At 39.2% G+C, this 11,620-nt stretch overlaps 3 protein-coding genes across 10 annotated transcripts in view; 2 read left to right on the top strand and 1 right to left on the bottom strand.

The window, feature by feature from the left end:
- The window catches only part of LOC117607535 (uncharacterized), a 31,453-nt gene extending 30,272 nt beyond the window's left edge, over positions 1 to 1,181 (top strand). For 3 of the 4 annotated variants that reach the window (XM_034331352.2, XM_034331360.2, XM_034331336.2), the window contains 2 exons: positions 248 to 578; positions 663 to 1,181. In XM_034331352.2, coding sequence (XP_034187243.1) covers positions 248 to 578; positions 663 to 794 — 463 coding nt within the window. In that variant the 3' untranslated portion in view covers positions 795 to 1,181. Of the gene's footprint in view, positions 1 to 247; positions 584 to 662 lie in introns of all 4 variants that reach the window. The other variant, XM_076690119.1, reaches the window with a different exon arrangement.
- Positions 1,182 to 3,313: 2,132 nt separating this feature from the next.
- LOC117607476 (uncharacterized) lies at positions 3,314 to 11,558 on the bottom strand. Of its 5 annotated transcripts, XM_034331213.2 has the most exons (9): positions 9,743 to 10,064; positions 8,822 to 9,039; positions 8,501 to 8,743; positions 8,177 to 8,437; positions 7,698 to 8,090; positions 7,461 to 7,612; positions 6,415 to 7,357; positions 5,817 to 6,306; positions 3,314 to 5,751 (listed from the first exon to the last, which is right to left on the bottom strand). In XM_034331213.2, exons 1-7 carry the CDS (start codon positions 9,915 to 9,917, stop codon positions 7,123 to 7,125), a joined length of 1,677 nt encoding a protein of 558 aa, XP_034187104.1. In that variant the 5' UTR covers positions 9,918 to 10,064; the 3' UTR covers positions 3,314 to 5,751; positions 5,817 to 6,306; positions 6,415 to 7,122. The 5 variants fall into 5 exon arrangements, with proteins under 5 accessions (XP_034187104.1, XP_034187133.1, XP_034187095.1 ...); XM_034331242.2 differs by lacking the exon at positions 9,743 to 10,064 and adding an exon at positions 11,412 to 11,558 and having other exon boundaries at positions 3,314 to 6,306; XM_034331204.2 differs by having other exon boundaries at positions 3,314 to 6,306.
- Positions 5,393 to 8,820, top strand: LOC117604650 (uncharacterized). Its single transcript, XM_034324975.2, has 3 exons — positions 5,393 to 5,425; positions 5,854 to 6,140; positions 6,218 to 8,820. The coding sequence occupies exons 1-3, from the start codon at positions 5,393 to 5,395 to the stop codon at positions 6,423 to 6,425; spliced, it is 528 nt and encodes a 175-aa protein (XP_034180866.1). The 3' UTR covers positions 6,426 to 8,820.
- Positions 11,559 to 11,620: the final 62 nt, after the last annotated feature.

Genomic DNA, 11,620 nt, shown 5'->3' with positions numbered 1-11,620 from the left:
TGCAATTAGGTGCAACTCAATATCGTGGCCAATGTCACGGTTAAGTGGGAGTGGCAATTATAATTGAATCTAATTTGCGGTTACGTTTTAGGCTCGAAAAACAAGGAAGTATTATGCAAAAACAAATTGTTCAATTGTCATTTGACAATTGGATCGGTACGATGAAAATCTGACGAAGTCAATCGACGTAACAGTGCCATTCCGTTTACACGAACGAAAGTCTAATTAGAGGAATTTTAATTTCCAGCACGGATAGTGGTTGGGATAATCCATTCAGACCCGATGGCGACCTTTCGAGGGAAGCCGACGAGATAGTGGAATTGATAAAAGGTGGAAAACCTATCACACCGACCCCTGGACAAACAGCTCCGCCGTTGCCAGGATGCGAGGCGGTAACCAGCAACGCGCAAACCACCCTCGACCACGATTCGTGTTCCAGCCCTTTGCTGAAATCATCGGCGAACTCGACGAATCGACATGCAAACTCGTCGCCGAAACCTGGCCAAGAAAACGGAAACGCCCATAGCACTCCGATGAAAGGTGCAACCGCGAACAAGCAGCAGCCTGTCAACGAAAAGGTGACGTTAGTCTTTATTTTCCAATTACCCATTTTTCGATGCTCCCAAACGTTTAATTAATCGATCGATGGAAACATGTTACAGGTTGCCCCGTCGTCGAGAGCAGCTACAGTTGAAGTAGCTAGAATGACGGCACAGGGACCAGGCGACGCTTCGCAGGTCGAACACGTCACCCTGAAGAAGAAGCCTAAATGTAAATGTTGTGTTCTGCAGTAATAGACGAAAGCTTCTCTAAACTATGTCGCACGGAATATCCCAACCAACTCGGCCGACGATTTTCCGTCGTTGAAAATGGATCGCGACTTCTAACGTCAACGATCGTTGTCTGTCGGTTCGCCTTTCTCAAGATATTCTTGCTTAACACGGCGACGAGCGTTGCGTGGAAAACGCAATGCTTCCTATTCCTATCCCTGTGAAGAAACGACAAGAAAAGTCGCGTTTTCTCTTTTAAATACACGAATTTGCGAGAGAGAAGGATACCGTGTACGAGAAAAGTCATTTCGACGAATTACTGGGATTCATCGTCGACCAAAAAATCGACGTAACAGTGAAGAAGGATACCTGATCATGCGTAAGCAAAGAAAAAAAAAAAAACAATGAAAAGCACCGAGCCTCTTGATAGCCTTTCAGAGACAGTGAAGGAGTGTCTATAAAGTTAACACAGACTATATTAAAAAGGAGAGAATAAGAAACAAAAAAAAATATATATATAAATATACATAAAACTCTATATTGTAGATACAGAAATGGTAGTTGTATAGCTTATAATGCTTTTACTATTGTGGTTAATTACTGTCAAAATTACCGTGATTTCAAGAATGACCGATGACGCGAGCGTGAAAGTCCGCAGCAAGTTGCACACAAGAATTATGTTTCAAACTTTATCAAAAGTTAACGGGAGGGGGAAAGGGGAAATGCTACTATACTTCGTTGGACATCGATCTCTATGTAATACCAATAGATTCGTAGACTCTCGTTTTTACTAAAACTCAAATCTCTATATGCAACTTTTACGAAATTTTTTAACGTTAAAAAAAAAAAAAAGAAAATGTAAAGAAGGGTACGCGTGGATCGTGTGGCGCGAGACTCTATACGAAAAGAAACTTCAGGTCTCTGTATTTTTTCGACAAAGCAGAGTACTAATTGTCCGTTTGATCGCTTTTTCTCTTTGGTCGCTTTATATTTTCTACACCTCGCATCGAAATAAACGCAAGATAAGAAGACGATGATTATGTGTAAATTAGGCGAGCTGGCGCTCAACAGTCCAACCGCGTGGGTAACTATTCAGGATCGTCGTACGAGATTGTGTAAATATCGTGATATTTTTTGAATTGTACGCGTGTGATTGACGGCGATCCGAGCTGTTCAGACAGGAAAGAAACGGATAAGAGACGATTTTTCCTCTGTGCTCTACGTGAAAACAACTTCTCGATTGCTGCAGTGGCACAAACAAACGCGTCGACGCAAAGGAGAACCAGTGCGCTTGTAAATGTCGACGCACGAACGATCAATTTTTAAGGAGAAATGTTTTTAATCTGATGACTAGACTTACGGATGTTTATGTATTTATGATGTATCGAGAAATATAGAAAGATATATTCAAGATGCGTGGTACGTATAGGAAAAGAAAATGTGGAAATGCTGGGAAATAAAATGATACTTTTAGATCCCTTTGTTACGAAGGAGTTAACAGAAGAAAACCCCTTAATGATGCTTATTTATTATCGTCGACACATTGCCAGATCGGCCAGATGATAGGTCACAAACCTCAAATTACGGTAGAGAACGTGTTAAAAGACAGAATATAGAATTCCATATTTTCATAGACATCCGCAGTTTATCAGTGACCGCGTTTACACGTACGACGATTATTATTTATTGCTTCTCTGCCAAACGCGTTTTTATTTCAATACGTCCTTTTCGCAGCTTGATCGATTTTTATTATTCTATTTAATCGTGTATTGTACATGGCGTAAAATAAAAATGAAATGCGGTTAAACGCGCCTGTTCATGAGAAAGAGATTTACGACGTACATATATTTGCAATCATTGTTGATGTTCGTCGAAAAGTGAAACCGTTGATCGGTTCCGCTCGTAATTAACTATTGTAAGAAAGTTTTCAGTATCGCGTATTTTTCCGCTCTCCTTTCTTCGTTGCGTTAACGATTGAAAAATTCTAGTTGCGTGTAGCCGAAGAAAGGAAGAGAAGAAATGAAGTAACGCGAGTTTGTTTTAAATGCGCGAATGATTCGAGTGTTTGCCTGTACGAGTGCCTGTATTATTTTTTAATACACATATCCGCGTATTTTTCCTAGATCGCCGGGGCAGAAAACACAGATATTTATGAAATTACGCTGCGATAATAGTTGGGGTGACGGATGTGTTTGGATTACCAAGAGTAAGAGTGAGAGAGAAAGGAGGCAAACCTTTATTTTCATTCATTGTACGCAGCTGCAATGTATGTACGGTACAGAGTGTAATATAAAGTTGTAAGTAATAGAAGATCCTGAATAATTTACTCGCGTGTCCTCACAGTTTCGGAACAAGCGAAATGAGAGTGAATCTCGAAGAAAGGAGCTTACCTATCTACTTTCGTGCAACGAAATCTTCTCTTACAGGTGTATGTTACAGGTTTACACGCTCGCGTATATGCACGTTAAACATTCATATGTATACTGTGCGTGGAGAGCAGAGAAAAAAAAATATCATCCTTTTGAAAATTCCATCCTCGTTCGTTTTGTTTTTTTTTTTTTCTTTAAAATGGAAACATTCCATCGATAGACTAGGGAAGCGTTAACAAGGCCGATCAACACCATCGGAATTAAAACTGTTAAGGCTTCCTTGTACGCTTAATCCCTCGCGATTTAAGCTATCAATTTTCACTCGTGTTATATCGAAACTGTCAACTTTAATCCTCCCATCCGAACAAAATTATAAATTCTCCCCTTTCACTTTTCAAAAATAGAGTTCTGAAATGATCTAAGTATGACGTTGCTCATACTTGAAAAATTGTCCATCTGTCCGAGTTAAGTAGCAAAAAAAAATTTGAGAAAGGAGGAGAAAGTTTGACAACTTTAAAAACAAACTTTCTTTGTTACTGCTGAGCCTACGAATATCCACCTGAATTACTCCTCTCGAGGGAGAGAACCAGGGACAGCTACGAAACAACGTTTCGAAAAGTCAGTGATGTAAATCACCGTGGACGTATCTTCCTTCTAAGCAACCAAGTCCTTTCTCTCTTCTCGGTAATCGATTACGAAATCACTGAACCCCCATAAACGTTCGATTCGCAATTACACGTTAATGCTCTCGAAGATAGGTCGTTTAAAAATTCGAAACAAACACGACAAAATTTCCGATCCTTTCGAACCTTTTTGTAAGTTTCCGAACAATACCATCTCTATCAAATTTGAACGTACTTCCGGATCGTCATTAATTTAAAAAGTAGACCGGGTTTCAGCCCGGATGTTCAGAGCATTGCCTCTTCAAATGGTAAATCATGATTTCCCTACTTCTCCAAATCTTTCCAAAACACGATTTACACCCGTTTCAGCAAAAAAAATCAAACTTCAACGATATTTCTCTTCCTTATACGTATGTAGTCGTTTTCGATCAAATTGACTACATACTTGCTAACGATCAACCAAGAGAACAACGACCCTTAGATTTCATCTTCGAAGCGTGCTCGACTCCGATCGATGATCGCGATCACTCGGGAACAGAACGAAAGGGATCGCTCGATCAGCTACCGGGCACGGAATGTGGTGGGTTTGGTACGAAAGCACGGAATAAAAGGGTAAAATGTCAACGCGACTGTTCTACCTACGAAAGAGCAAACGCATCCTATTAGCGGTGCAGAGATCGCATTGTTTGCCCGTGTGCCCTTAAAAGAGCTAAATCTCATCCATCGTAACGACGTTGGCCTTTGAATCGCGTGGCAAACGGATGGCGATAAATCGAAACGTCTTCGCGCAGCTGGCAAGAAAAATAATTGTGAACGCGACAAGCGCACCACTGTCCCAGCTGGAGATAAAACTATTCTACCGTTGTGGATGAAACGTCTTTACGTTCTTCCGTGGGATTTCTATCGTGTATACAGATACTAATAACACCAGTGTCAAGATGCGTACACGGATCAGATAATAAATTTCTTTGCCAATTTGACACGACGCTTAGACGCGGCTATACGTATTACCCTGACGATCTTAATTTGCAGCTTCTAGTATCTAGACACTTTTCAACTTCATAAATAAAATTATTCAATCCTTTTGATTCCGTAATTGCTTGTCCATCATGTACGTTAGATTCATAATCTTGTTACTTCACGATCCAAAGACGCTTCTACAAAGAGTCCCTTAAATTCCATTGGCTTGAATTTCATCCAGGCTATAAGTACTCCAAAATAAGACCCTAGATATTGAAAAAACGCTACAAATGTATTTTTATTAACATTTTAGCTACCAGTGTCACATGTACCGGTAACGGTAATTGTCATAGAATAAAAAGTTAAGAAAAACAAGAGTAGAAAACTCCGCTTATAGTTTGGGAATCAACAGCGTCCGGATAGTGAACGCGAAGTTTATCTGATGCTTCGTGAGGATCGTAGATTTCAGAGGGGGGAAAAAAGTCGTCCTTGTACACATAGTCGTGTACGCTGACGGTATATATAAAAGGTGGCAGAGCTGAAGGAGCACAGATGTTAGCGGCTTCTGAAATCCATCGATACAACCGTCGCGAATCGAAAAGTCGCGTGCGTGTGCCTCTCGAGGGATGCCATTTCAAGTGTCGTCGGTGTGACTTGATCTCTAACGACGATGACCTCTCCGGAAACTGTGTTTCGATCGCTGGTACGTTTACAATCCGACTGCGGATCGCCAACGTGCCGTGTAACAACTTGAACTTTTCCGATCCTCGAGCGAATAAGGGATGCAAACGAGTCGCATCGAAAGATGTTTCACTTTCGTTTCGTTCGAGCGAAGAGTAGCCAGTTCGAAGGGTCAATTAAATAGAAAGTGTCCTTTCGATTCAGTTACGTAGACCGATGTAATGCGCGCAGAAAAAGATGATTAGATTACGCTTTTACCGTATGCGTACTAGCATCGGTCGTGAGGTCACCGAACGTCGTTGATTACCTCAGGCGAAAACCTCGCTTTTCCCGCGTCGAAAGGATCGCCTGAAATTATATTTCAAACAGTTATCGTGACTCGTGACACGCGCTATAGAAAGTTCAGCCTCAACTTTTATCATCTGATCGTTACGCGCTTGGTGTCTATAGATCCTCTGGCTGGTGGTTCTCGGCAGCTGGTGGTGTTGTGCCGGCGAGAAGCTATCGCCAAATCAAAAAGCGCCTCAGTTTGCCCGTGGTTCCGGTGGATTGATTCTTGATACACCGTACGATGATAATAAGGCCAGAAAAACACCGGTTTCGAGTGGAAACGTAGTACAGGACGGAGTACAGAGAGATGAGACAGAAATGCTGAAACTCGTGGATGGTGAACTGGTACGAACTGTAAAAGGAAGCTTCTCTTACAATAGTCCTGAGGGCCTTCCAATTTCCGTCAAGTTAGTTGCAGCTTGTTCCTTTGAACGGTGTTTATTTTCAGTGAAAAACACCTGATTTTTAACTTATTCTTTTGAAGGTACGAAGCAGATGAGAATGGAAATAGAGCCAGTTTCAAGTTTGGTACCGGTGAAACTGGTGCTATCGGTGCGGGTCCTTCGACTCGTCCTGGACAAAAACAAAATGGTAATCGTGGTGGTCAAACCCAACAAGGATCAAAGGGATCAAAAGGTAGCTCGTACCTACCACCCAATGATGCAAACAGAAGTTACTTACCGCCAAAATAAAATTTTCATTGTTATTCCAACCAAAGCTTCAGCCTAGCTTTAGATGCTCTGATTTTTCAGAAACATTACCTCCTTGAAATCGTAACAAAAGGTACGTCTCTGTTTTTCGCAATTTTCCGGAATTCTTCGACATTGTATGTTCTCGTATAGTTGTACATGTTAATCTTCCTTTGATAAGTTCACAATATTTATCGATCGTAACACTCTCCAACAGAGCACTCGAACTATTCAATGATTCGTAAACCGATTCGCATATCAGCTTTGTAGAAACGCGATTGTTATTAGCGTATCATTCAATGTTCTCTCTCCTTTTTCAAAGGGACTGTTTAGCATTCGAGTAACTAGAAAATAATAGGCAGACTAGTTGGTTTCACTAGTTGCTACATTAACTTTTTATAAAGTAAAAAAATAAAATATATTTTTCCATAGACAGCCGTATTAATTTTACAACCTTCTACTCATTGTCAGTCTAATAAGTACACAATCTTGTTTTTATCTTTTCCCTTTTGTTTCTTCCCACCGAGTGAGAAACAGAACAAAAATGTTTTCCAATGGAATCAAAGTATGCTACTGAAATACTGTTCTGGCATATATTAGTTTTCAGTATTTTGAATCGTAAAAAACATTTATTTTCATGTAATTTGATATTTTTACAAAGCAACAAAATACTTGATAGATATCGTAATTCTGTTAATATTCATCTTTCAGAACCACGGTAAGTGGTATAACCAAACGGGCTCAATAGTACCGGTATGTGATAGTGACCGGCAGGATTTTTTACATCAAAAACGATCTCAATGAACGGGTACATTGTTTCTATTCTTCTCAATGTAAAATACTTGTCGACGTCAAAATGAATCTTGTAACGTCCGGCCGTGAAATGTTTCATGTTATCCACTAAATCTACACATCTGCCATTTGGACTGGTATTGCTAAAAACACGAATCAATTTTGTATTTTTATTCCTTTATGAAAATAATATTCATTCCAAGAAATGAATATAATGGAAGAAACGATATTTTATTTAAATGATACCTTTCGTTCAAGAAAGTCCAACGACCATCCATCAACTTATACAGACTGACTTGCAAACCTCCCACTGGTAGACCTTTACTCGTATCCATAACATGAGTAGAAATACGGGGCTTCTTAATTAGAGGGGACTTAAAATTCTTTAAAAGCACATGCTGAAATAAATTACGACGCTTAGAAACCCCTCTTATAAATATTTTATTCGTTTAAAGATATATGAAAGCAAAAAAATTGGCATACTTTTTTTACATTTTGATAACTAGTACTTGCTACAGCCATTTGATCCTTATTTATCTGGACGCCCTTCGTGGCGTCCTCTACTTGATTAGCTGCAATTGTAGGTTTTTTATCAGCCATGATCAACGTAGGAAGTTTATTCTTTAATTTACTCAAGACGTATTGAGTACCAGGTTGGAATGTGCCGCCTGTTAAAGTTAAAGTTTTACCACCCGACGTCAAAGTAATCGTTTTATTTTGTGCGGGCGCAATAGGGATCGTATTCATAGGCTGAAGCACACCTATCGTATTAGACGTAGGTGCGGTCGAAGTGTTTATTTGATAAGTAGTACCTAAAATAGGTAATGGACACGCCATTACTATTCCCGAATCTCCGTGCTGTTTACATTCGTCTTGCTAAAACATCAATAGTAACTGTAATTTTGAACGTGTACTTTTAGCAAATTATAGAAAACGTTAATTATATTATGTATTATATCTACCAATAATTTCCCAGTTTTTTTATCTAATTTATTGTCGCCTCGTCGAACCGCTCTTTCATTTTCACGGGATTCTTTCAAGGATTCTTCCTTAGTAGAATCTTCTGTGTCAGGAAGAATTGACATAACTTCCATCTCAGGATTGCTTTGGTCTTCTGATTCGACAACCATTTCCAACTGTACAGTATCTTGATTATCTGCTTCTTCTAAATATTCACTTTGCATATGATCCATCGCTTCGGTCAAAGAATCCTCACACTGCTTCTGGGCATTTGGTCGTTAATATTACAAATTCTCAAATGAAGTACATTATTTATGATAACTTACCACTCTTTCTATTTTAATCTTTTTCATAGAATGCTTGACATCTTCTTCGTCTGAAGGTACTTGAATATGCGTTACTTCTTCCTCCTCCTCCTCTTCTTCTTCCTCTTCAATTTTACCACCAACATCTTCGTTTGGATCCTTGATTTGTGTTTCATCCAGTTCATCGTCTGTTTCTAATCTTTCAACAACGTATTCTACCTCATCCTCATTTTCTTCTATTTCTGTTTTAGCATACTCAACAGCCTAATATCCAAATGTTTGCTTGAATGATGGGGATAAATTTGCATATATATATAAAAAAAAAAAAAAAACAATACAAACCTCAATTTCGTCAACCTCTTCTACTTCAACATCCTCTCCCATACTTGCATTTCGAGCTGCAGCCTTCTTTTTTTCTTCCGCTTCGTGCAATAAGGCTGCACGTTGATGCTTCATCGTACATGTGTGTTTTAATAAAGAAAGACGATGCGCATGAAGATTTTTTTTGCAATATAAACAATAAGCACGTGTCGGTTGAAACGGTACAGATGTCAACCATCCTATGGAAAAACATCGCGTCAAACAATATATCTATTTACAATTTCCCGCCTATTATTTGTTCTTTCGACCGATCACGCCACGATACCTTAAATACATTATTTCACTAAATACATTTTAACCGTATGGTGATATCTACATTCGTTATAATATATAGTTACCCGTGGTAAGTTTACTGGTAACTTATTAAAGCTAGTAATATGGTTACATAGTATTATAACAGTATTCAGTAATGTTATATTCAGCGCTACAGACGGCTTCGTCTTTCTCGCATAAATCGAAATAATAAAAGTTCGAGCAAAACACAACGTGGTTGATGATATATTCAACGTTTACTAATATTCTTAAATCACATTTCGTATAATAATATACACATAATGGCTAAGTAAATCTGAAGGGAAAAAGAGAAGTATCTTGTTTACTGGAAAACATCTGATATCATAAAAGGTATCCACTGATGGTCAAATACATGTGACAGAAAGAAAACTCAATGTTAGGCGGTAAGACTTCTCTAAAAATAATTTACTTGCATGAATCGAAAGCGTCATTGGTTAAGACCGTGACGAAGCATAGCAGTCACGACTGGCGTATACATGTGTATATCCAGCGTGGCACAGTACATGTTACAATCTTGTGAGGATACAATTTGCCTGTTGTTAAAAACAAGCTATCTTGGAAGTTGCATTGAACGATAACAAGGTATACCTTTAAAATCGGGCATTTGTTCCCATTCTTTGCGATATCGTTGTGTATAGACACGCGTCTTAGCATGGCTGATTTTCCCCGTTGGGGTAAGACGCTGACCCGTTGCTGTTAGGAAACTAGTGTTTAACACCGTTTCGCTCTTTGTAATTATTGGCGATTGCCACTTCTGCTCCATTCTCTCTAAACCAAGACCGATTCGAAATCGCCCGGATCTCAAAATACCCAAAATCGTAACACAAAATCACTAAATAGTTTTTTCCACGATAAAAAGGGGAGGGGGCACAAGACGAGCACCGAGATCCTCGCCTAGCCTAGTACCGAAGTTAACTCCCTAGCAATGGCGGACAACTGCAACGCTGCAATGATGCACCCCCTAACCCCTCTTCTCGTCACTATCGCAATCGCGAAACGCAATTTTACACTGACGTACAAACAGGGATTGCACCCCTCTTTACTTGTCTCTTGTTTCTTCTACTAAAACTGAATTTCTTTTAGTTTTTGATATAACATTTCTCTCTAAATTTTCAAATAACATTTTTTCCTTTCTTTTTTCTCTTAACATACTATACATCTTTAGAAAAGTAAAGTAACGATTTTTGTAATCGTAAACTCAGAATGCATATACGTTACTGTTTCGAGCAATGCATACGTAATAATTGGTCGAATCGATATGCGCGCGCACTCAAGCAGATACTCCATATTAGGCGGGGAAAAATTTTAATTGGTTATACACAGGAAAAGTACAAAATACTTCGTGTTAGAAATGAAATACGAAATATCTGTTACCTATTTATTGCATACATTAAACGTTTTAAAATATGATGATATAAAATTAAACAAGATAATTTTATATTATATTTTTGGGAAGGTCTTAAGCGCCACCTAGATGGCCCTGAATTAATGAATCAATAACAGCGCCCTCTTTACCGAATAAATGTAAAACGACTACAGATACAGGTTCTGATTTATCAATCCATCCACCGGCGGTCGGTGAATACATAGATGGCGCTGAAATCGAAATTTGAAAACGAAGCCATGTCCAGTTTTATCGCATCTGTAGTTGCTTCAAGTTTAAACGACTCTAGGAAAATTCAACGCCCGCAATTCACCGTCAGCAATTCAACGTCAGCAATTCACCGCCACCTCAATTCATCGCGTCCGCAATTCACCGCCAGCAATTAATCGCTGGCAATTTAACACAACCGTCTTCGCTGTAGTAGCTGCCTTCGTCAGTTGTCGAAAAGTCAGTAACGCAGCGAGGGTTCCAGCCTGACTATCTATAGGGTGGTCTATTTAAAATGTCGGAGATATAACGACTGTCGTAATGTTGTTTGCGGCCGTAGATTTATCTGGCCTAACCTAACCTAACTAGAAATCTTAAATATAAATCAAATTTGTTTAATTAAAGAAGTTAAACAAAATTTCTTGAAAATGAATTTTATAAGGGACATCCTATACATACGGAAACCCGATTTCTAAATTTCATGTAGATCAGTGACCAGGGACATTCGGAACTATAGCCATTCATAGAACTCCAAAAATATGCTTAAATCAAAAATAACTTTTTATGATTTGACCAAACACATCTCGGCAGTGAACTGCGGATGCGATGAATTGACGCGGCGGTGAATTGCGGGCGATGAATTTTCCGGATCCCGTTTAAACTTACCTTACTCCTATGGATAAGAAAAACGAATGATTATTAGCGACCCCCTGTGGCTCGGGGGGAGTAGAATACGGCCACGGTATCCCCTGCCTGTCGTAAGAGGCGACTAAAAGGGGGATGTAAAGGAGATTCCACGAAAACTGTATTGCGAATAAGAGCGAGACACAAAAGTATAGCATAGTGGACAGGATCAGAGACTCAAAAGTATAGGA

The sequence above is a fragment of the Osmia lignaria genome, chromosome 9, assembly GCF_051020975.1.
Source record: "Osmia lignaria lignaria isolate PbOS001 chromosome 9, iyOsmLign1, whole genome shotgun sequence".
In the NCBI taxonomy this organism is placed as follows: Eukaryota; Metazoa; Arthropoda; class Insecta; order Hymenoptera; family Megachilidae; genus Osmia; species Osmia lignaria.
Note: the sequence above shows the minus strand (reverse complement) of the source record. Positions and strands in the feature narration are given on the sequence as shown.